Source organism: Aptenodytes patagonicus, chromosome 5 (genome assembly GCF_965638725.1).
Source record: "Aptenodytes patagonicus chromosome 5, bAptPat1.pri.cur, whole genome shotgun sequence".
Lineage (NCBI taxonomy): Eukaryota > Metazoa > Chordata > Aves > Sphenisciformes > Spheniscidae > Aptenodytes > Aptenodytes patagonicus.
In genome coordinates this window covers 23,810,950-23,836,848 of record NC_134953.1, presented here as the reverse complement: position 1 = coordinate 23,836,848, position 25,899 = coordinate 23,810,950, and the positions used below count along the sequence as shown (strand labels likewise).

Sequence of the window (25,899 nt, the reverse complement as noted above, 5' to 3'; positions counted from 1 at the left end):
GGATTACAAAGCCAAAACAAGCAGAAAATAAAGCAACCATATGTATGTTAAAAAATATACATTGCTTAGGATTTTTTGCAACTGTCTGGTGGTTCATGATTCTGCCGGGATTAATAAGTAACATAGATATTATAATGCACAGATTATTATCTAGCAAGTAGGTACTAGTAACTTGATTGAAAAAAAGAGCTTAACCACTGAGCCGGGGAAACTGCTTTCCTTTTCACTTTTTTCCCTTTTGTGTTTCATGACAGCATTCCTCATCTGAGTTCTTTTATCCAAAGAGTCTGGTTCTGCGCAGGCCACGCTCTGCAGAGGTTTGCTGTTGTGTTTTCATAGTGTTGATAGTGGTCTTCTTTACTGAGAAGATTCTTCATTGTTGTCATTCGCTGCGCTTGCTACTACTTCTGCCACACAGCTTTCCTGCTATCACTTGCCACCCTGGGCACTGACGCTGTATTTTGCATCATGTGGTGCAGTGTTGTTTGTTAATTCTCACATTTTTTATTTTGTTTAATGAACGCTTAGAATTTTTTTTTTTTTTTAGATTCAGATGAGCTTTTTGGGGCTGTAGTATTGTTCTTCCAGTGTTACAGAAAGTTTTTCTTCTAAAATAAAAAATTAAAGTGCAAATATGAAGCAAATGAAAATGGTGAAAAGCATCTGACTTAAAAGCGCTGGTTAAAAAGAAATAGTTTTTCATGAACAATGGCTCATGCTTTTTAGAAAAAAAAGCCATCGGTTAAATCAGTTACTTTTTTATATGTACTGACCAACTACATATGAATAGTTCAGTTGAGAAAATATTTACAAAATTCCAGGTTTGGACATGTTCTATGTGCTGCCCAAGAGCATTTGCCTCTCTCTAATCCGGGGCACATTCACGTCCAAGCTGGGAGGTCCTCCCTGTCCTCTTGATTCTGGACTTTCAGACTTCCTTGAGTTTGCTTTGCACCTGCAAACACCACCCACTGCCATTTCTTCTACTTCAGGGCAGTGACTTATTTATGAGTTGTGTCTGCTGTGGGGGGACGTGTGGCTGTACTGCATGCAGGTACACCTGAGATAGCTTTCACCTGATAACGAAGTAAGAATGTACTGGTATGGACTTAGTACAGGCTAGCAGTAGGCATACAGGCTGATAGAGTCCATGCCACTGGATTTCCATTGTGTCTGCTCCTGCTGCTTTCACATCTCTAATTGCAAAGTAGATGTAGTCATATCGTCAGCTAGGGCAGGATATTTGTGTTAGATGCAGTCTGCAGGATAGTGTTACATGGTTGAATCCAATGCTGTGATTCAGTGGGAGTTAATGCAAGCCCTGTACCCTTTGTCCTGCACTGTCCTTTAGTCAGTTAGCTTAGGATGTTGGAATGCATTAACTACTCTTGAACACTGCTCTTTCTGTTAGCTACAGAACTATGTATCAAGAAAATACAGCTATAAAGATGTGTTATCAGTACTCCTAAGGAGGGCAATGTCTCTGCAGTCCTAGGCTTTATAGAATCCAGTGTTGGAGTCTGAGAACAGCAAACTGTGGGACCGTTTCACTCATCTTTTAGGCCAGTGTAGTGGCTTTTTGCATTCAGCTTAGCATGCATGAGTCTGAGTTTCCAGTGTTGAAATCCAGGAGCCTTAGGATTAGGATAGGATTAGGAAAACAAATTCTGTCTGATGTATTAGAAAAATAGGCAAGGCAAAATAGGAGCAGCCCACGTCAAAATAAAGGTATGCTCTCTTTCTTGCTTTGTAGACTGTGTAGGATACAAATAGCTTAGGGTCAGATGAATATCCTCTTGTGTAAATTTGGTCGGTATTAAATTCTGTTTAGATTTACATGCTGATTATACAAAGTGTAATTCAAGGCAGATTTTGGCTTCAAGTGTTCTTCTGCAGAGTAGACACAAAGATACTATCATTGCTGTTGCTATAAAGATGGGCCAAAGGCTTGAATCTACATGCAAATTGTAGGTTAAAAATTGTACAGTGAAATCCTGTGAATTCTCTGAGAAGTTTGCTGTTGAATTCAGTATGTTCTGGACTTCCCGCTTTATTCCTTCTGCTTTCCACTTAACTTATTCTTGGTGAAGGCTATGTTTGCATGAGTAGTCTTGTAAAAGAGTTTGGTAGCAACATGCCTTCAATGATTATGTGCTGAAAATTCATTCTCCTCTCTGGCCTTTGTGTCTAGAAAGGGAAGAAAAATTAGTTGTAACCTATTAATATGCGTGTCTGTGTGAGTCTGAACTAAACCTGTTCACTAGTTTTGTCTTGATGCATACATAGTATAGATTTTTTAGGCAGAGAAATAACAAATGCATGCATTTGAAGGAAACAGTCTTGTAAGGAGAAGGGTACAGTTAAACTAGCAGACAGGCACAGTGAATGCTGTAACACTGAGGTGCTTCATTGGTCTTGTACACGGTGACTGAAAATTGCTGAAATCCGTAGGAAGCCTGTTTAATGAACCCTGGTTCCAAGTCCTAAATAACTGTAAAACCTTGCAGTTGATGAAGCAGGTAGTCAGAGTAGCAAGTGTTGTACTGAGAAAACCAAATTCCTTGCTATTGCAAAGTTGTGTCTGCCTAGTAGAATAAATTACATCCTAATCTTCTATTAGCTTATTTATAAACATGCTTCACTTAAAGTAACTTCTGAGGTTTAGAGAATTTGCTTAACCTATAATGTTAAATGTTATTAAGTGAAAAGATATCCATTCTTCTGCAGCTATTATCACTGCCTTGCATAATGAACTCTATCAAAAAAACTAAGGCAGGTACTGTAAACAATGCTGACAATGCCTTTGTTAAACAATAGCGCATCCGTTTGGCCAGATGTTCTTGGGATCAGTTTTGATCTGGTTGCCTGCACTTGTAAGTTTTTATAGAGCATGATTCTGAACATCTGTACTTGAGAAAGCCAGAGCCACCCCATTGTAGCAGCATCTGGATGATGTGAATGGCTCTAGCGTGGATTTTTTTTTTTTAAGAAGTTAGTTATTTAGATGATGTGCCATGCATGATAACATGACAAACTGAGGTAAATGCAGATGAACATCTTAAGCTTTGCAATCTAATAACAAAATAACACATTAATCAGTTTGGGGCATATGCATGGGTGATAGGATAATTGAGCATTGAAATTCACAGTGAACATAATAGGATGAGCATGACAGTTGGTGTTACCTCTGCCAATCTGCAAATGAAGTTGATAAAGAACTTCTGTATTGAAGACAAATGCATGGAATGAAGAACAAAAACATAAAAATAAGAAGTCTGTGATAAAGGGGAAATACTGAGAAGTCTTGCAGATACTTTAGATACTTTGTGATTTGGTTCTTTCCTTTGGCTCCTTTGATGACATGGATGAATTTCTATTGACTGAACTTCTATTGATTTTTTTCATATACATCATAGACTTCCTGTATCTGGTAGAGACATCCCATATTGATATATTTACTACTGTTACATCCATTTGGGTGGAAGAGGAAAGAAAAAAAGCAATGACTCTTCCACTGTCAGAAAATGTGGAGAAAGGCCATGCACCACAAGAACAGAAAAAAAGTTTAGTTGTAGTTCTTCAGAGAAATTTGCTTTAAATTTCTCTGCACAAAGGTGGCATTATGAAAAGCTCTATTTGAAACCTTCAGGAGCAAGAACTATCATATAAAGAGTGTTCCAGATCTGTTTGTAGAAGAAGTAAGGCAGCTTAACTTGTTTTGTTGTTGGGAGTGTAGAACAAGTGTCATAGGACTATTGTGATGGGAGGAAATACCTCTAAATTAATGCGTTCATATTAAAGGATGTTTCCTCTAATTTCTTTACCTGTCTTCTTCCAATAATGTGTGCAAGTGATGCTCACATGATATCTCTACTGAAGGTTAAAGGTTAAACCAGGGATAACTCTGATCAGCTCTCCTCTAAGGTGGAATTTACACCCCACTGCAGTTACATCAATAGAGAACTTGACCTCCAATGTGTCTTTTGCCACCTGCTTAAGATATAAAGTCACAACTGTGGTACACGGGGTCAGGGATTCTTGACTGCTAATGAAGATGTAATGTACAATCTAATAAAAGCCATACCGCGTCACAGATTTTCAGTCAGGAGCTATTATAGGTCTCTTAGGAGAGGAGCCAATCATAGCAACTAAAAGTATGCCAGATATGCTTATATCAAGGAATCTTTAGTGTATGTTTGTTAAGGCAAGCAGCACAAATGTTTTCAAGTGCAATGGAATTGTCTTTAGGGGAGAGTGCAAAGCTGTGAAGGATTCCAGACCATATGGGAGCAGCAGAGTAGGAAATAGTTAGCCATCTGCTATGGAAACAGCCTGTGTAATTCAAACCAAGAAATAGGGCAAAGTGAGGCAGGAAGGGTGAATAGATGTAGAAGTCCTCTTTTTCATGCACTGTCTTCAGGGGTATGTCATAAACTTAAGCAAGATACAGGACTGGGAGGAAATAGAGGAGCCACAGAGTTCCAGGGCTCCTTGGGAGAGGAACGGTGTGTGCTCAGGCAGTGGCTGGCAGGATGGCATCCTGCCCAGGGAATGTGGAGCTTTGCAATAGATGGAAGGTAAAATTGATGTATGCAGGAAGAATTACAGAAAATAGAAAACTGGTTTTAAAGGGTGTCATATCTGGCTCATGGCTGTGTTAATGGGATGGTAATGAGGAACTTGGAGCAGAAACACAGTGAGGAAATGAAGAACAGGTGCTACAACTTGCCTGTCCATCTGACAACTGCTCCTGTACTCCAGGATTAAGAGCACCTAAGAAAGTTGTTAGCAGGATGTGGCTGAAACTGTCTTCTTAAGGTGTCTAATTTTATTTAATAAATTCACTGAACTGGTAAATACAAGTGAGTTTTCCTTTGCTGAAAAGGTTTTTAGCAGTGACGCTAAGAGATGAGACTAAGGAGATGGAGCGAGGGCTGAGAATTTCTTGTTTACTGAAGAGATTATAAAAGTTCCAGAGCGAAGAGCAACCCAGAGGGCCTGCCAGGTGGGAATAAGCTGTAACTGCCTCTAATGCTTGTTTTCCTACAACAGGAGAATTGAGCAGACAAAACTCTTAAAGTATGTTTGCCAAAAGCCAAAGGTAACAGAGACACCCCTAACAGTCCCTCAACTACTTAATGCTTTTCCCTATGTTGTAATGAAAACAATTGTTTTCCATAGCAACTGCAGCAACATGTTACATGTGTCCCCACTCAGACAGTGGTGTGAAATGGCAGAACGGAAGGGGGAATAAAGTGTTTCTCAACAACAGTCAGATTTTCCAGCTTAATTCTTGTAACATTTCCATGAAACAAGTGGTTGTTGTTGTTTTTTTTGCTTTGATTGCATCATGGGAGGAGCTTAAGGGCAGCTGAGAAATTTCTGTTCCTTTTTGGGATGTAGGAATTTGCAGCTACAGAGAGAAAAAGAAAGAAACACATAAAGGTCCAGCTGAGAAAGTGTTCTCAGGCATGCTCTGGAGAGGATTTGTGACTGTGTCAGTCCACAGCCACATCTGCTCTCTGATCTGAATCTTCACGTTTTTTGGTGGAACATGTTCAAAGCCTTTTCCTCCTCTGACCTTCCCCAAATGTGGTGATTTCATTTCCACAAATGAAGTCGGAGAAAGCCTGCTGTATGATCCACGACTAGTCTTCAGCATTTTTTATACGGATTGTTCCAATAGCTTTCCTGGCTATGAAATAAAAGGTAGAAAGACTCTGAGGTCTGTTGAAGGGTCCTTTCAGGAAATGTATGCTGAGAGATAAGAAAGGTCCAATAGTGCTGTTGTGTTCACTCCAGATATTTCCTGAGAAAAATCAGTGAGCTAGGCTGTCAAGCCTTGTTTCTCTTCCGTGTGTGCCTGAAGGTCCCTTAGTTCAATGTCACAAGCTGACAAGGTAAGGACTATTTACCAAGATTTAATTTTCAGTGACTTTGAAGTATCCCACTGCACTAGTGTCATCAGCGTCATCTGCTGATGCGTTGCTTTGTGATGGGATTTGGTTCTTTGCAGTCAATTAGGGAGCAAAAATTGTTCATGGTTTCTCAGTTGCAGGTGGGATATTGTTGACTATCTTTGTGCGTCTGATGCATGCCAAATTTAGGAGTAATTGCCACAATAGCCTGGGTGACTTTTGATCGAATAGACGTTTTTCAAATTCACCAAATTTTCAGGATCCCCACATCTCAGTGATAAATTATTTTGTCTCCTCTCACAAAACTCCCAGGGAATCAGTGTCTGTTTAGTCCTGATGAAATGCTGGAAAATCTACTAAATGTGTAACAGCAGTCACTCTGTAGGGGTGTGACTGTTCTCATGAATTTCAGTGTGCAGGACATTATCATTAAACATCAGGACTTTTGCAGTATGGGGACTCATGGCATTTCAATCAACAGTTTAGCTTTCATGTTTCATCTAGATTGTGCTGCAGATGTAGGGAACAGCTCCAGGCCAAGGATTTCTGGTCCTTCTACTTAGAAGGACTGAATTCAGTTCTGTATTCATAATGGAAATCCAGTGATGGAACATCTGGAAAGCGATAATGTGTGTGCTGTGCTCCTCTCAACAGTTTTGTCTGCTGAACTGCTGATACCTCTAGCTGTTTGTGAACTAACATTTTGATAAAATGACCAGCAGAACCATCCTGGATTGTACTTTGTATGGCTCCTTGCAGTGTCTCTGGCAGGTGTTGTTTGATTTTGTTCATTATTGTTGTCAGTCTTTTATATTGTATGATTTAGAAAACCTCTTTCCCCTCTCACAGCACTCCTTCCCCTACCAAAAAAAAAAAAGCCCACTTGCCTCACAAGATTGTGAAATTTGCCAGAATGCTTGCATTTGTGTTGACATTTTTTCCTAAATTCAGTTAATTTCAAGATGTATGCAGATTTCTTCACTTAAAACCAAAATTGCCAATGTTAATGGCTTCAGGTTGCTCTGAAAAGTTACTTTTTGTTTTTCAGCCCACAAGAACATCATCAGAAAGTATTTATTCCAGACCAGGTTCCAGTATACCTGGCTCTCCAGGCCACACTATCTATGTAAGTATTTCTTCTGATGAATAAGCTGCTAATCCCTTGCTTGCATGTGAAATACTCTATGCTGAAATAAATCACTTTTATACTGATGCTAATGCCTTTGTTCTAGTGGTTAAATTGTTAAAATTCTCGCCATGTAGTTTTTATAACTACAGAATTTCAAGAGCAGGGTAGGCCTTTTCCAGGTCACGTTTCCCCTAGAAAGATACAGTAAATCTCTTTAAGTCACTTGGTGATGTGAAGAGGGACAGAAGGCAGACAGGTCATTTGCCTTTGTTAGGGGTTATGTGAGGAGGTCTGTGCACCTCGATATGCAGTTCTTGAGAGGTCTGCTGTCTGCAGTTGCAGGATGTGGGGAGGAGCGTCAGCTGCACTAAAAGAAGCCTGGCTGATACAACACCTTCCGTTTCAGAAGTCAGATGTTTTCGTTGTGGAAGGAAAAGTGTTTTTTATTTAAGAACAAAAATTATATTAAGCATCCTTCTTTTACTAAACTAACAGTGCTGAAAATGCAAAGCTATTGATATACTATTTTATTTGTGGTTACCTGAGCTGTAGAGTTTAATATGATTCCTTCAGTAATGAAGCCTCCTCTTTCGGTATTTTTGAGGATCTCTTTCACTTCTTGGCCTCGTTATTGGTAACTTTTGAGCCCATAAGATCTTAGAAATTAAAAATGGAAATACATTAGCAGAAGAATAGCCCAAAATTTTCAAAGGAATGATATTTTTCTCCTATTTTCATACCACTTTTTTAGGCATTTCAGTGTTGTAAGTGTCAGTACCTTTTTTTTTCTTCTTGGCAGAGAAGTCCACAGGGTCAAAAAAAGTCATACTTTGTGGCTATACTAATCTGGTTCTAAGGAGAAAGAATATCAATTCAGATGTACTTTGCTGAATAACAGAACAGCTCAGCCTTCTCAAACTTGCTGTATTTCCATGCATATAACCTACACTTCCAAAAATGCACATCCATTTAAGAGTCCTGTTCCTTAGAAGTCCATATAACCTTTGTCCTCGTATAAAACATGCTCTCAGATAACCTGCACAAAATCCAAGGCAGACGTGGAAGATAACAGCTAAGGAAGAAAATCACAGGAAGGCAAGTTAGTGAGAGAGAGCCCATTATGAGGGGAGCAAAGATGAAGGTATGCTGGGAAGAAGAGGCAGACTACAAGGCAAACTTTCTTTCCTGTTACCTAAGCATAATGCTGAATCGCTGATTTTATAGATGACGTTAAGATTATATAGGTGAAAATGTAGTGCAAGACACAAAAAATTGTTACATGTATAATAGTGCAGAAAAATTACCAAAATTACAAATCTCAAGTCCTGAGTTTGAGTTAAATACTAGTTCAGTGCATTTCAACAACAACAACAACAAAAAATTAGCTGATATATTAAAAATGTTCACACTGCAGATATCAAAACACAGAGCATGTCCTGGACAACTGCAATTTTGCTGGTAATACCAACTTCATAAGCTATAGCTTATGAAATTTAACTGCTGCTCAACAGCACAGTCTGTAGGGCAATGTGGTGGCCTAGACCAGGGTCTACAAAAATATCTATGGTAATTTATATTGGATTAAGAATATCCAGACATATTTGCAGGTCATTAACAGACTGTGGTAAAAATATTACAGAAATAACATCCATTAATATACCTGCATATTTTAAGGATTAAATTGGCTTAAGGTATTTTGTTATATCTGGTGAGTCAAAACTAAACAGATTTGAGGCTATTTTTAGAAAGTGAATTTCAAACCTTGCTTCTCTATCAAAAAATGTTTTGTATTGTTTCTAATTTATGGCATGGCTTAAGAACCACCAAGACGAGTGGTTGTTAGGAGAGCTTGGGAAGGCGAGCTTGGGAAGGCAAATGCACTTAAATCTGAAAATACGAGGTGCTAGTACTCAGGAAGAACAGAACTGAATGTGAGTAGAAACAGATCAGCCTCATTTCCTTGTGCAGCTTACTATGAACAAATTAAATACCTAGTAGAAGAGTTGAAAACCAATTTGAATATTCTCTTTCAGTTTTAATCATCAAATGTATTTCTGTAAGGTAGGTAAGAATGTATGATGATTTTTTTTAACAAGTCTTTTAAGTAAGGAAAGATATTAGCTATCTAAACTATATGTAAGGCCTCTTTCTAGCTCCTTCTGCAGCTGTCTTTGGAACTGATTTCCTACTACCATTTTTAAACTAGTCAAGAGCTCCTTGCAGTTTTAGTGGAAAAAACAGTCAATGTTAGTACAGTGTAGTATGCAGTTAGTAAGCAACATATGCCTTAGTCAGAAGCTTGCGTATAGGTTGAGTAATGGGTGCAATATAATCATTTCAATTGGGACTTTGGATACCCAGTCCTGACAAATAGTCCTGCTTGCCTTTTTATTTCCTTGTAATAAGTTGTATTTCCTCTCGTGTGCACAGTTATAAGTTGGCTTTCTGTCTGTGGTCTTCTGCATGGAATCCTCCCAATCTCTGTAATCTGCAAACTAAGTTGATGTTATCACACATTTTTACATATGGGAAAACAAGAGCAGAAAGGTGAAAATACTTGCCTGAGGCCACAAAATGAGTCATTTGCAGAGCTGAAGTTTCCAGCTCACTGCTGGGGATAAGAAACTTTTGTATTAGATCTATACATGCCATATTCTTTCTTTCCTAAACTGAGAAAACACTGTGTGCTTTTGCAGAGGAGGCCTGTTGGAGAAGAACAAGAAGCAATCACTTCGCATGTGAAATGCCAAAAAGGGTTTTCTGTAGCAACAGTGTGACAACAAATACACAAAAATCATAAATTGTGTAAAACAGAAATTACCGGTGCATTTGTGTAAGTTAATTTATCTTCTGTCTTTGACCTTCAGGCAAAAGTAGACAATGAGATCCTTGATTACAAGGATTTAGCAGCCATTCCCAAAGTCAAGGCCATTTATGACATTGAACGTCCAGACCTAATTACTTATGAGCCATTCTACACTTCCGCCTACGAGGACAGACAGGAGAGACAGAGTCTTGGAGAGGTAATGAGCCGACAAGCAACACATTCTGCTATAAGCTTTATTAAAAGCCTGCTTCGCTTCTATTCTCTTTTGAAACAGTTTCTAATTGACACTCCTTGGTATTGTTGCAGCTGCTATTCAAAGTGCTTCTTGTCTGTTTGATCTGGGTTTAATGGGAACTATCATGATGATGCCTCATGTGCAAAACTGCACAATTAAACACACAATTAAACACCTGCACTAACACCAGCCACTGGCAGAGGAATGGCAGGGGGGAGGTTTGCAACCTGTCTGCATGTGCATTCTCATAACTCACATGGATATCCTAGTCTTTGGGTACAGCAAAGTCCAGAACGTGAGGCAAAAGCCAACCTGGTGTGCTGTACAGCACTGATATTCACAACAGAATATGAGAAATACCGTGATGTTCTGTGGCAGTAAAAGGATTAAGAGCAGTGGGATGCTTTCTCTCACACATATCAAAGGGAAATATATTTCCAGAGCACTTTGTCAGACATACTGGATAAAATCTGAACTAGGTCAGGATGAAGTGCTCTTCCACCTGGGAAAGCAGGTTAGTTGCATTATGGAAATAGCTGCCTCATATTTTAAACTGCTGACATTTAGTAAGGGTTCTTGTATCCTGCAACAATAGAAAAAAACATCTTATTCTCTTAAATTTGTATTTAAAGATATCTTTCAGGTTGTAGGGTCCCCAATTTTCTGAGGTGAACTTCCATAGCTACAGTTACTATTTACATGGTTTCAGAGCAGATCGTGAAGCAGATTTTGTCATGTAATACCATCTGACTGTAAATCAGACTTGCAGAATGCAAATTTAAATGGACATGGAAATGGATTTACTTCCTTGCAATCTCAGTGACTTCACTGACTGTAACTGAATTGAGTGTGAAGATGAGCTGAAGGAAAAGGAAGTACAGTAAATCATTCAGGCACCAGTGGTCTGAAGATGCCCAGATCAGTGACTGATAATCTGCTCTCTTAGCAACAGATCAGAGCTGCCTCAGTTTTTCTACTTTGTTTTTTAATGTTTTATAGGGTTAGTCTTTTAAATTATAACATGAGTTGGAAATCCATGAGACTGTTCAGCTCAGGAGTAAAATAACAGATTAACAGGTCAGAATATTACAGAATTTCCACCCTCATATTTATGTTGGTAGTGAATCCAGCTGACATCTGTTTCAAAACCACTGTGAGATGCATTGGTGACCTCTGACCAGTTCCAACAGGGCTGACCCATTCCACAAAACCCTCTAGAAACACAAGTCTCTTGTTAGTCACAGAGACTAGTTCCTAACTAGTCTCACCCGGAGAAGGTAAACTATTTGTTAATCCTTAAGGGGAAGCTTCTCACTGACAACAAAGTATGTTGGAAGCTGATAAAGCAGTATGGTGGAAGCTGTCTGCCGTTACACTTGTTCTGGGGATAAGCAAAAGCCTTTGGGGTTTTCTTACCCCGTATTTTCACCAGCATTAAATCCAATTAATTTCTGGTGACTACAGAAATTTGTTCTGGAAACAGAAAGGCTCTCACCTTCTTTTAGAGGATCTGGGTTTTCCACCCAATGCTACTACTGACTTCTGTCACCTTGGGCAAGTTACCTCACCTCTTTGTACCTGTTTCTCTTCCCTTCCCTTGCCCTAATGAGAACACAAGCCCATCAGGGTGGAATAATCTCTTACTTTGTGTTTGTGTTGTGGTAATCGAGTGATACCTCAATCTTGGTACATCATACGTCAGTCACCATCATCTTTACAAAGCAAAGGAGGTGACATATTTAGTCATGGCAGGGATTTGCAGACTTTGAGTGATTTAACCTGCATTCTCTTTGCAAAGTGTGTGTATGTGGTGGTGTTAAATAAAAGGGGACCTTGAGTTTAAGCTTGTACACTAGAAATGCCCTTCACCATGATTTAAAAAAAAAAAAAAGAAAAAAATTGCCAAACTCAGCTAAAGAAGATTTCTGGGTGTACAAGGGAGATGTGCAAGAGCCACCAAAGTTAATCCAGTAGTGGAGACAAACCTTAATTACAGGGAAAGGGCTACAAGAAAATTATAAACTTTAGCCATAGAAAGTGAGAAAACACAGCATGAGACTTCCTTCTTTATTGCAATGGAAGGGAAATGCTTTGAAAAGTTTCTCACTCATAATCTCTCTAGTTCAGTTAAATCCTGATCTTGTTTTTCTGGAAGTCTGTGATGAAAAATGTTTTTATATAGCACCATCTAGTGGGACCTGGCATTTTAGTTACAGATCCACCAGCAGTTAGTGGGCAAGAGAAAGGGAGCTCGTGAAGAGGTGGTTTAGCTTCTAATATAAAAGAGATATGAAACAAGATCTGTAAATAAATTTTTTGCTACTGAGGCTGACCCTTAATGTAGTGATAACGTTTCCAGAAACTCAGACTCTTCATGTCCTATAACTTCTGCCGTGCTAGCAGCAACCTGGTTAGCACTGAAGTCACCTTTTCTCAGCTCTGACTTTCGCTGCATAAATATTGAGAGAAGCAGCATTTTACCTGCATGTCCTTTGTTTCTAGTGTTCTTTCTGTTGAAAGTATTGAATGTCTGTAACAGCGTTCAGTAAACAAGCTGTCATAAACGTGAGAAAAGTATTATTTCTAATGTGATAGATGCTTCAAAATGGAGCAGGCATCCTACCTGGTAGTTCAATAAAAAGACAGTGAAAATGAGGTCAGTGTGAAATGCTGGAACTTGTGTTATAAAATGACACCTGTAAAAGTTTGCAGAAATGTCCCAGAACACAAAATGACCTGCATGACTTCAGGTATTAGAGCAGCCCCTTAGATCTCAAAGTGATAGAGCCTGCTGCAGTGAGTAGAAGTTTTACCGTAAATTTGGTCAGAACAGGCTCTCTACCCAGACTTTTTCTTTTCCCTTTTTTTTTTTTTTTTTAAATCTGAAGTCGTCATTCTGTGTTTCCGCTGGCTTACTATTCTGGAACTGAGCTGTTTCTTCTCAGTCAACTGCACAGTGTATTTCGAACTGACTAGTGTAGACTTCTGTGATAGACCAGATTTTAAAAGACCTCATAAACCCTGAAGAACCAAGCATTCCTTGGCAGACTCAGAGTTTAAGATATGGCAGTTCACCTGTGCAGATAAAACAGTAAGTTGGCTGCAGAGTGTGGTTCCGTTTCCCAAGAAGCAACGAGATGATGTCAGATAGTGATGGGGTAAAAATACATGAAAGGTTGGTCATGGATTCAGCACGTTACTTTCTGGGATGCCCTCCGAGTCTTAGATTCCTGTGACTACCTTTTATAGTAGTCATTACCTTAACATCCAGGCAACCACAGCAGATTATGGAAATTTGTTTATTTACAGTAACACATAAATTACTAGTAGAAAAATGTGGGAACGCACATCACAACATGTGCTTTTTTCATTCACCTATTGAAAGTTTTAGATGAGCTCTCAGTTGGTTTTGTGGAGAATGATGCTACGAAGAACTGTGTACGATATGTTTCATGTGGAGCAAAGTTTTTATGGCTGCTGCCGTTAGATGTATAATGAAATGGTGGTTTGCTGTACAGAATTTGTGCAGTTGTAACGATTAGGAAAACAACAATGTAAAAGACATTCATGTCTGATGGAAAGTAACAAAAGCAGTCTTTAAAAAGCTTTGTGGAAACTTGCTGAAAAGGAGATGTTCTGTACCCAAATAAAAAAATGTCACTCCTTTGTTTGGATACTTTGCATTCACAGTGTCACCAGCTCCATGAAAGGTAATGATCTCTCAATACAAAATGTATAGCTGGATATTTATTACCTGAAATTCTGCATACGTTTTACACTACTGCTGTTGTACGTTATTGTAATAGTTAGACCAAAATCAGCAGTTTTGCTTCTGAGACATTATCTTAATAGTTGTATCATTCTATAGTAATTGTGGTCTTATTTAAAAGCATAATCTCTTGCCCAGTTTCTTATGGCAATTAAATAATATTGAAGTTTAGTGCATAAAGAGAATAATTAAATCCTGATCTTCCAGCTTCAAATTGTCTTGTGATTAAAGGTCTTGTATAATTAAAGGTAATTATACATAGCCTTTATTCTTGTTCATACCATCAACGTATGCATGATCTTATGCTTCATTTCTGAAGGTATTTCTTGCCTCAGTTTCCCTATCTCTGTAATACAAACTTTTCATAATATTGTGCATATTTCTGCCCACTGGCCTTTGCGCAGTTCTTTCAATATACACGCTTGTAATTCCTGTCTGTTCTCCTTATGTAACCATGGAAGAACACAGAGATTCAGAAGAGATCATATCAAAGAAATGTTGATGACAGCTACGTACTCCTTTGCATGGGTATGAAATGTAAGGCCTTAGGGAGAAGCACATTTTTGCCAGAGTATGTGTGTTGGAGGAAAAACATGCTTCATCCTGGAAGTTATTCTGTATTTCTGATGCCATGCAAAGCTCTGAGTTAAGATTATTTACTTTTGATTTCCACTTTAAAGATTTCTTCATAACAGGCACAGTTATTAAATTAATAACCTTTTCCGATTTTGATCTTTACAGCTATGTTTTAATTGCCACAATGATTAGATGGTTGAGAGATGATGTTGCATGATATTTGACTGAATTAATCATGCTTACAAAGATTCTCCCAGAAACTTTAATTGCTTCAATGATTTACGGACCAGTTCCTGAGCAATGTGGAAAAAGCAAGTTCCAGTGCTGCAATAGCCTTAGTAATTTCTACATTGCCATTTTATATTGCCATATATCCATGTATCTGCAGCAATGTTTAGATTGCCCTTTTCTGGCCCAGCACATGCAATGATGTTTCGGTAACCTTATTTTTATGTCTTTGCAGTCTCCAAGGACATTATCACCTACCCCTTCTGCAGAAGTAAGTTTGGTGGAACATTTGGGGGCAGTATCTTTCTGTGATTAGAATTATTCACTTCAGCAAATGGCAGGTGTTGATTTTGTTATCAGTCTGATCCATCTCTGCCACACAGACATGTTTTCTGAATATTGAAACATAACAAAAATTAACTCTAAAAAGAAAACATTAGGTTCTTATTGACAGATTGTACAAAAAATGAAGCTACCACTCCTACTCCTTTGTTGTCTATAAAGCAGAGTCATTTGTCCAGCAGAGGTCACTTCTTGTACATTTGTCCTTCTTGTGGCACAGGTGGACTCAGATCTCAGGAGCTGGATGATTTACATGAGCTAAAATGCTGCTCTAAGCATCTAAATAATAAGCCATGTTTGCTATTAAAACATTTGCAGTTTCGTCTTGAAGAAAACATAACTATGTTTGGTTTGGTTTTGCTTTTCCCTAGGAGTTAATTTGAACATCACAATAACATGAAACATTTGGGAAGTCATTTGTCAGGATACAATAGGTGCCATTGCAGAAGCATTATCATTTTGGGGCTGGGGAGTGTTGCTTATTTGCACTGTAAAAGTTGTAGTGATTGCTACATGTTAAAAAAGTGACTATAAAATTTCTTATAAATCTTCATGCATTACCATCAGTCCTACCCCTTTTGTCCTGGTTTAGTTTGCTTTGTGGGGTTTGGGGGGGGGGGGGGGGGCAGGGGTGCAGATTTTTGTTTGTTTTGAGGGGGTTTGTTTGGTTTTTTAATTGGCTTTTTTTTCCCCAGGAATCCAAGTAAATCGAATTATATACGAGAAGGTGTCATGTTTTCAGATACAAAGGGAATCAAATCTTTATACTAAATACTTTTTGATGTAGCTAGTTGAGACACATGGTAAATTAAGCCACAGAGAGCTCTGTTCGGCAGCTATTGAATTCTTGCTGGTCTCCAAGTTAGCTAGCTGAAGGCTAATTCATGTATCTTATCCAGAATGCTGCATACTCTGATGTACAGACATACTCTGAATGTAGCTTCCCTTACGGAGTCACAGGAATGTGGGCAAATCTAGGAATATATAGAATTTAATAGAAATTACAGGTGGAGTTGGAACCTTCCAAGACTGAACTCTGACCCGGACTATAAAAATGGATTGGAGTCTTTGGAACAGATCATTAGAAAACAGTAATAATGAAGTAGGTTGAAAGCTTAAGGGATATTGTTATTTCAGTAGCTTCTGCTGATGTCTTCAGATCCATGAAAGTTAAGTGCTGCTAAAACTGTGTAATATGCATTTACATTTATTAGTGAATGCTTCTATTTTGTAGGGTTATCAAGATGTTCGGGATCGCATGATTCACAGGTCTACTAGTCAGGGATCCATTAATTCTCCAGTGTACAGTCGTCATAGCTACACACCCACCATGTCACGGTCCCCGCAGCATTTCCACAGACCTGGTAAGGGCAACTGCATTAGAAGTATATGTAAAACTATTGTTTCTTTATTATGTCACTTAGTGGTGCAGCAAAGCATTTGTTTCTTTTAGCAGTGAAAATTTAGGATTGAAAAATAGTTGCATATTTTAATATCTCCTTTTCTACCTGTTTTTTTGTTCTTGATTGATGCAGTCTTTTGCACTAGGCTGATGAGTGTTTCTTACATCATGAATATGGATCTTCTGGTTTTGTTTCTGATTAATTATTTTTTAAAACTTTGTATGTTCCTGAAAGCGAGCAAAAATTTGCAGCAGTGAGTCACAAACTTCATTCTGGAATTTGGGAAAAGTATCACATAGTGGAAACAAAAGTTATGGCTTAACTATACAGAAGTCAGTAATGTAGGATTCCTCCCTCCTAAAAAACAATTCATTTAAATCTTGGTGCAGCCATGGAATTTCGGATTCAGCAGCAAAACCCCCAAATATTCCAAATTGCTAGTAATTTTTTAAAACATAGACTCATGGTTCGCAAGATAGATTTCTTAATTAAAGCCATAGGCAATTGCCTGGGAACATTTAAAAAACACAAACTTCATTTACTGGTTTAGCAGTGTTGTACAAGTTCTATGTACAATATAGAAAACGTACAGTTCATTCCGGTTCCCAGTGCATTCAAAATTACTGGTTGTGTATATAAAAGCAAGATATGAAAATAAACTTTTCATCCACACCCAGATTGCATAAAAATTTACCTCTAAATGCTATTCATTGAATACTTTTCAAGACTGATTTTATTGTTTATGGTAATGAATTAGATCTTTGTGATCTGTTTTTTAAATTAAGTGATACAATCGTGCAGTTCCATCTTCCTTGGTCATTACAGCTGAACAGTTGGGATGCCAAAAGCCCATATACAATAGGAGCTGCATTTTTAAAATTAAAGCTTTATAATAGAGCCACCACTGTGGAACTTGAATGCTGTAGCCATTTCCTAGTGGGGGTGGGCTGAAAGCAGCTAATTGTGTCTGTCAGTGAATGCCTTATTTAAAGGACCCAAGGGAGGTGGGACAGAAGCAAATTGTGTCTGATACTTAGTGCTGACAACGTGACTGTGTTTTAAGATGACGTTACAATTGAAACCAAAAGAGACTTAAAAGCATGAAAAAGCTGCAAACTTCTGTCTCTTGATTTGGGCAATTCTGAGGGGATTTTTCCATTTGTATCAGTTGTATCAGGGATATGAACAAATCCAGGCCCTATTCCAGACTCTACTGTGTTTGAGTTTTACTGTCTGTGTTCAGTCGAGGACCTTCCCCAGAAGCAGTCTCTGTTTATATAACTCTTGTGATGGGCAGATGGGCTCAAGCCAGAGTTTGGATCCAAATGTAAAATCTTCAAAAGTTTGCAGCCTGAGGGATTTTCTGAGAAGATATTTGTTCAAACTTATCTCTGTTCAGATGATCTCATCTTTGGCTCACCTGTTTCTGTTTCTCATATGACACAGAAGTAATTCTGCAGAATTTATCATTTTGATCTTTGCTACCCTGCTTTGGGGTAATTGTTAATGCTACTTTCTAATTTTCCTACAGTAATTACTCATGTTGAATAATAGCACGTGTATATTTACCATTTTTCTCCTAATGGCACTTCTTATCATCATGTTATTTGCAAGAATAATTTCTCTCTGAATAAACCCAGTGGCCCCAGATAACTTTTCTTTGGCTCCCAGCTAGCCCTTGAGAGAGAAGTGAACCATTGTGCTGACGTTGTCAGCATAAGATTCTTCAAAAATTTGCGTGCTACAAGTTTTGAAAAAGTTTGCAGCCTTTTCCTCCTGCAGTGCCCTAGCTGATGTTGGCAGCATTTTTGGAATGTCTTAAAACAATAGAAAACAGCTTGTATGCCTCTTGACTGACATTTTTTTGGTCAGGCACTTTTCAAAACAGCTGCTTTCTTAACTAATAGAGTGTCAATGTTTGTGATGTTTGCATGCTGGTAGCAGGCTACTTTTTGGTAACAAGGCATAGATCAGAAGCTCGTCAAGCCAATAAATGTTATGCCAAATTAGCAATGCAGTTCAAATCTGAGCCTCTCTTCTAATACTTCCTGTAATTTTGTCTTAACATTTATGAACCCTTCGGTACGTCTTTAACCTTTTTTTTTCCTCCTTCCTTCTTTTCAGAATCCTAATTGTTCAATGCCTTTTTTTTCCTTCCTTTGAAGCCTCCTTCCCTGCCTTTCTCTTATTGTTTTTCTTTGTTTTCATTTTGTTCTGCCCCCCGATTCCCTGCTGCTGCAGAGCTGCTCTCTACTGGTGTGCAGCGGTTGTCATACCTGCGCACTAGCAGTCTCAGCTCCACTCACCATGACTCCCGCCCCAACTCCCCCTTCCGACACCACTTCATCCCCCATGTCAAAGGTAAGGAGCCAGGCCTCCCCAGGGAGTACCCTCCAGGCTGGAGATTTATTAGCATTCTGTCAAAGCTAATAAGGTGTATCTCCATAAGGTTGTCATTGGCTGTATAGCTGAGCATGCCTCGAAATGTGCCGTTACACTTAAAACTACGTTAGAATAGACATAATGTCCTTTTTTCGGAGGAAATATGTCATTTCTAAGGGCCCTAGTTGAAGAGTCATCAAGCAATTACCTATTAGAAATATACAGGAAAGCATTATCATTTACTATTTAGAACCTATATGTGCCTAATTTAGCTTCTTTCTAAAGCAGTACATAACAATCACTACAGCAGTTAGCATATCAAATTTAATTATTATTTCCACATTCTTAAAACATGCATTTAAAAATTGACTACAAATATTGCCTGGATGAGACCAAGGTGATCAAAAATATGGAGAAGGAAAAAAAAAAGATTATATAAAGATCAGTGGCAACAAGGAAGTTAATCATTGTTAACCACATTGGCAATAATTAGTGCCCAACAAAGTAAAATTAAAATCTCTAGGCCTCTCCTCAACTAGTGAGAATCGACAGACTCTGCTGAAGGCAGTGGAGTTGCAGGGATTTACACTACCTGAGGATCTGGTCATTTCTCTTTTTTCCAATCTGTTATTTTCCATGGTTAGATTTTGGGGAGGGTTGTTCTTTCATTGTGTCCGTTCAAGGAGCTCATTCAGTTCAATAAGCTTTTAGTTTTGTTTCTTGCTTTCTGTGAATGTGGTTTTATTTTTATTTCTATTGGAGCACTCTCTGGCTGTGCTGTCTCTTCTGTTGGGGGAGAAGATCATAGCTTAGATCACCTGCAAGAGCTCAGAAAGAGGCAGTGAGTAAGTTGAACATAGGTTCTATTCTGGCACCACTGATTAATGTAGATAATCATAAACTGGAGATAATCAAAAACAGTTGCAAGGAAGTTGTTGCCATGAACTTTCAAGAAATGCTAATAGATCTCAACTTTACAGCTTTTCAAGCATTCAGATCACCATTACTAATTTTACTCTTGCCTTTTCTTAGATGATTTTTGTTAATATGCACTTTCAACTTTCCTATTATGTCACTATAAAAAAAAATCTCAAACTTAAAAGATTGGGACCCTTAAAAATAGATACACTGCTCATTTCAGCATGCAGTTAATTCATAATCCGTGCAATTTCAACATTTCTTTGCTGTAATCCAAATTAATGCTCACACTCTTTCAAGTGGCATTTTCATTCTTTTTCTGTTGAGAAAATAGCTTCTTCAACAGATAAATCAGAAGAACTATTGGAAATCCATGCCTATTGTTTTCAGATTTCAAAGAATTACCTGGCGTGTAAATTAGGTACGTATCTCAGTTATCGGTACAAAAGGCCAAGTGGGATTACAAGCACTGTAGACAAAGAGGTGGGTATGGTTCTTATCAGATATGTCACATAAGACATTGTAAGAATCCACAATTTTCTGAAAATTTTACATAAAGGTCTTGGGCCTGGACGGGATTTATGTGTTGTAACCCAGCAAAGCTCCTGAAAGCTCAAGTTCGTATCACTGTGACAGTGTACACCATCCGACGATGTGGTGCACTTGAGAAGGGGCAAGTAGCAGGTACCCACATCTTGTAATTCACATGGCTGAATTGAAAGAGTAGTCTTTTAATAGTTGGTTGAGAGAAAGAAGCACCTTCTTAAGGTGACCTAAGTTTCGTGCCTAGGTTAATGTGGTGGGAATATCGGCATGTTTTTCATTTCTTTCTGGTTTTTCTCCCTGTGGAGGAAGGCGACTACTCAAAAAAACCAAAAATGCACTTTTGTGTTTCAGTTCAACACTGCAAGCCAAGTTCCCTCAGAGCATTGAGCCAAACTCAGACATTTATAAAATGTACACAGATAAAGTAATTTGGGGTATTTTTGGTAATGATCTGGAAGGAAACATGAAATAGTATTGCAGAGTTCCCTGATGACATGCAGACTGGAAGAGTAGTAGTCAATAAAGAACATGAGCAACAGTTTTCTCAGTGAACAGCGTAGCCAAACATAAGCCATGCTTCTGTGTGATGTTGTCCATCTGTACATGCTGGGAAGAGCAGTGACTCTGAAGAGGATTTGACTATTCCAGTGGATGTTAGAATGGATGCCTAGGACAGCAGAAAGAGATGCTGCAGCTAGAAGAGCTAAGTAGAGACGTTAGGTACTTGAATAAGATCTGCAGGGAATTGAATTGGTAGGTCCACAGTCCCAGCAGGATGGGTGACATGAGAAACACTGCATAAGCACCATCAAATAATTCCAAATCTCATAGTGAAAAAGTTACGTCTGTTAATGTATTTACACTATCAAATGAAATGATTTGGTAGTGACTTGTTCAGTGTCTATGTACCTGTGTGGTGACAGAAGGTTCTCCCATATAGCAGGCAAAGATACAATAAGATCCTATGTTACACTTAAATTAGATAAAAATCATCATTATTTCTCTGACTTGTTTAAGGTGAAGATAAGTAGCTATTGAAACAGCTTAGGAAAAGTTTTTGTCTTCCCATTAGTACAAAATATTCAAAGGTACAAACAGTCAAAAGGCCTAAAGACCTTTATAATTTTTCCAGCACATTAAGTGACCAACGAAGTGCACACAAAACATTAGATGAACAAATGTTCATAATGTTCCCTAAGTCAGAGCAAGCTCTGGCTTGTCCTGTAAAAGGAATATGATGGAAGATAGTTCTTAATCAGATATACTCTGAAAATACACAGTGTATATATGCATATATGTACTAACAGTGCACATGCACTTAAAGAAAGACAAGATGATAGGGACTGGTAATATTTTTGTTAAATAAACCTCTCCACTATTACAACATGTAGGTGTAAGCATTTTCATAGGAAGAGATAATATAGTTTGCCCAGTATATGATTCGGGGGGGGTTGTGTGGGGGTTTTTTTTAACATGTGAGTAGTGTTGAGTGAAGTCCAGTTGCACTATGTCATGTGTCCTCTTCACTACTTCATGTTCATAAATAGGTATTTTGTTACCAGCTGATGAGGTTGATCTGGGTTTCCACGTGGTTCTTCATTTGTCCTCCTTGCATACCACATGTGTCCAAGTACCCCCTTTTTACCTCTGTGCGGCAGAAAAGGGAGATTATTCTGGCACTGGCTGCATCTAATGCAGTTCCCCAATATTCTTATCCGTAGGGGTTTGCCCTGGGTATTCTAGGTGTCTGTTTTCAAAGTTTAAAGAGCTGCATTATTTTACCTTGAGAGTAGCATTTCTGTGTCTACTAGGGAATCAGACCCTTGTGAATATGTCTGAAATGAGAACTATAGCACTGTGAGGGTTAATCAGATGTGATAGATACATTTGCAGTGATTCAAAGAAGAGGCATCATGTGATCTCCTTTTTACTTGGTCAGCCTTTCTCAAAGCTACTTGTACTTTTAGCAGGAAGGTGAACTTGGTGTAACTTTGTAAGAAAGATTTCATAAAGCTATAGTTTTGGGGTTTTTTGTCCTTTAGGAGTCAGAAAATATGCGCCATGACAAAACTGCTTTGGTAAAGGGGGAAATATTTCCAAACAGCATAATGATAATGAAAGTGGCATACGACACATTATACCTGTGTTATTTTGTATCATCAAGCCAGAAAAGTAGACATTTAGACCAGTTTCAGTGTGTTTTCATACAACATAACGCTTAAACAAGCGTAATGCTCAAGCCTTGTAGACAATGCCAAATGTAAAGCACTTTGAGGAGCGAAGGGGCTAAATATGCCTCAGAAAGTCTTAGTGAGAGTTTGTTGGTGTAACATATATGTTGAACGAGCTGGAAGAGCATGTAATGTGCATCAACTTAGACTTCATTTAATCTCATTTGGACTCTCCATTGAATTTTGTCTTGTCTCAATAAAGTACTGTCTTTGCTATGAAAGAATCAAAACAAGTCCATGAATGAAAGAAACCCTGATCCTACTGAAATCAGACAAAACTCTCATTGAGAGCCAGGATTTCATCTCACATGCCTAGAATTTTTCAGAGGCATTCAAGAATATTGCAAAGCCCCTGTAAGATTTCCACGTAAAAAGAGCTCCAAAGTAATGTGTATTTCTCTGCTCACAGACCTTCCCATAAGGAATCTACCCACCTTCATAGTGAATTTGGGCCTTGGTTTTCACAGGTTCCTGCTTTCCTTCCCTGAGGCAGGTCTCTGAAATCAAATGCTGTCTGTGTGTGATAACTATTTCCAGGGTTTTGTGGCTTCAGCTGAAAGCTCTGCTCTGGAAAACAGCCGTGCTTTGGCTGTTTCGTGACTTTCAGTTTTGTGCGGGAAATAAGGGCTACACATCTGGACAAGATGATGAATGATAGTTTGACAAAACCTGAATAGGACGTAGGGTTTCAGGTGCCGTTGAGCTCTTTTTCCTATGTCTATTCAGAAGTAGAGCAACTAAATTGCAAGTTGACAGAAGGCTCAGTGTTGCTTGCAAGTTGACAGAAGGCTCAGTGTTGGTTGCATATGGGTTTTTTGGCCTGATTCTGCGAACTTAGCTTGTGAATCACACAGTGAGCCCAGTGGTGAACACTTCAGAAGGCAGCAGGAACCTAGATTACACTGCTGTGTATAGGCAAGCAATTATATTCCTGACTGCTAGGGGAACCTGCTTAACAAATCAAGCTATAGAAAATGGGAACTACCTGATGGAGCAAACAGAATGAAAGAAAAAAAGCCTCTGAATTTCACTTCTGAGGCTGCTGTGCTCAAGTGATTGATTTTTATATTAACTCTGTTATCTCTTAACATCCCCCACCCACCTACACACACATATGTGCAGCTTCATGCCAGGGGTGCGGGAACTAGTTTTTCCTACAGTGTTGGCAAACTGGAGTGCTCTTGTTGCTTTGTGGAGTTAACACTAGTTATGGCATATCTGAGATAGTAAGAGAGACTTTCCTGTGCAGGCACAGCAAGGAACCCAAATTCAGAGCATGCACAGCCCCTACTTTTATGTAAAGCTGCAAGCAGGCCGGCCATGAGGCCCTGGGAGGCAGGTACAGGCAGGCTAGCAGCTCGGCTTTCCTGTGTGCATATGCACATTTCACAGATGTTGGCACTGCTTTCATAAATTGTGGGTGATTTTACAGCAGCGTCTGAAGCACTTAAGCCTCGTTATTAGAGTGGGCTCCTCAGGGATGATCTAATGAGAATCTAAGTGGATGTACCATTCCCTCCTGCAGTGGTTGGAGGTAATGAGACTGCCATCCTAGAAAGTGTAAAGGAGAGTCATTTGTCAGTCCTAGTAGGAGTCATTAGGAGGAGAGAGCCTGCACAGGAACCCCAGGAAATACAAGCCAACAGACATCTGTAAAGCAACACGTGCAGGATGATACCACGCTAATTGTCTACCTTGTACTGTATGCATTATACAACATTACCAGTTCTCTATAAACAAATTATCCGTGTACCAGGTACAAGATTAGCTAGCGTACATTTATGAATGTGAGCATACTTAGTCGTGTCTAGTTGAGATAAAGAGGTGGGTATAAGAAGAGTTTCTTCCCTGTATTTGTAGTGTTGGTGATAGAGGCATTGTAAATTGAACGTGCCCACATTTTGACTACCAATTCCCAACAGGTGAAATGTACTTGTGACTCCTCTGTTATGACAGTCCACAGGTCAGTCAATAAATCCCTTTTGATTCTTCTCTTTCATTGAATATGCTAATTGCCAATGGAAGCAGAAAGGCAGAATGACATGTCTCTATAAAGGTTATAAATTTTAGAATTAATTATCTCTTGAGGCCATCTCAATGCTGATGTGTTTTCCCTATAAAACAATGATTTTGCTGAAAAGTAACTCATCATTTCTCAATAGAAACAAAAGACATGAGTAAAATCAGCTTAACCAAGTTAGGTGTTTCACCATCACAGTATTTCAAAGGCTGGACAAATAGAACACAATATTGGAATTGCCAAGTAAAGGACCATATATTGAGATATGACAATATTATTTTAAATAATCGTTCATACTACTTTTCAGAGTTAGTAAACCTAGCACTTACTGTTACCTGGCCAAAAGCTCAGCATCGTTGTACCCAAAATAGAAAACCACCACCAACTCATGTGGTTGAAGGAACATCATGTTTGGGGGATATCACGTATGTTAAGTCATTCAGGGCTGAAATATCCAAGTGGTAAATACAGAATTTTGCACATGCATTCTTCTGGAAAAATCTTGTACAGCCAAGCCCCCTGAACTGTGCATGTAATTTTCAAAACATTTATGTGCAGATGGATTAACTTGTATACTGGGAGAGGCCTCTGTGGTACATCTCTCTCAGCAAGGTTCGTAAAGAGCATTTTTTTTTTCTCCCTTCTGGTGCCTTTTAGATTGTTCAAGTAAAAGAGGAACTTTTGTGTAAAAAAAACTTCCTTTCCCTCTCCTTCCCCCCAAATATATAAATAAGAAGTGTGCTGAGTCTAAGGTTTTGGGTCCTCTAACGGGACATAGGAAACCTGTAGCTGAAATGAGGCCTGCAGTTTCTTTTTTCTTGTGTTTTATAGCCCTTCTGTACTTATCCCTCCCCCCCTTTTTTTTTCTTGCATTGTTAATCAGCTTTTCTAGGTTTTTTTTTTAAGCCCTTGTGCATACCTGAGAAATAGAAGGGGTTTGATGCTCCCCTACTTTTCACTGTTGTGGTCACTCACACCCATGTAAAATAAGCACCCATGTGGGCAGTTTTTGCTTGCGCGAGTTTGCACTAGTGTGAAGAATGGCACAAAGTAAAAGGCAGCAACATTATTTTATGGTACGCACACAGTCATATGTTTGGATATCTGGCTGTTAGGTCTTGATGCTTGGGGATCAACCAGCCTGGTTCTGCAACAACCCTCTTGCCCTGACAGACACGTGAACTTTTAGGGCCGTTGGATTGCTGCAGTGGATTGTTAGGAGGCAAAGAAATAGTCCTGGTAAGAGTAATCCTACAAATGGAACAAACTGTGCGCAAAATGGAATTTAAGTTTTCAGACATTAGATTCAGATTTGCTAAATCAGCAGTGGTGAAGTATTGTCACCAGAGCCAAATTTGGTGTTGACAGAGACTTG

The 25,899-nt window shown here is 38.8% G+C and overlaps 1 protein-coding gene across 11 annotated transcripts in view; it reads left to right on the top strand.

Annotated features, from left to right (window-relative positions):
• ABLIM1 (actin binding LIM protein 1) overlaps positions 1-25,899 on the top strand; it is a 167,151-nt gene that overhangs the window by 116,703 nt on the left and 24,549 nt on the right. For 9 of the 11 annotated variants that reach the window (XM_076339087.1, XM_076339086.1, XM_076339085.1 and 6 more), the window contains 5 exons: positions 255-317; positions 6,967-7,044; positions 9,915-10,070; positions 14,918-14,953; positions 16,259-16,388. In XM_076339087.1, coding sequence (XP_076195202.1) covers positions 255-317; positions 6,967-7,044; positions 9,915-10,070; positions 14,918-14,953; positions 16,259-16,388 — 463 coding nt within the window. Of the gene's footprint in view, positions 1-254; positions 318-6,966; positions 7,045-9,914; positions 10,071-14,917; positions 14,954-16,258; positions 16,389-18,668; positions 18,789-25,899 lie in introns of all 11 variants that reach the window. The other 2 variants (XM_076339076.1, XM_076339081.1) reach the window with 2 other exon arrangements.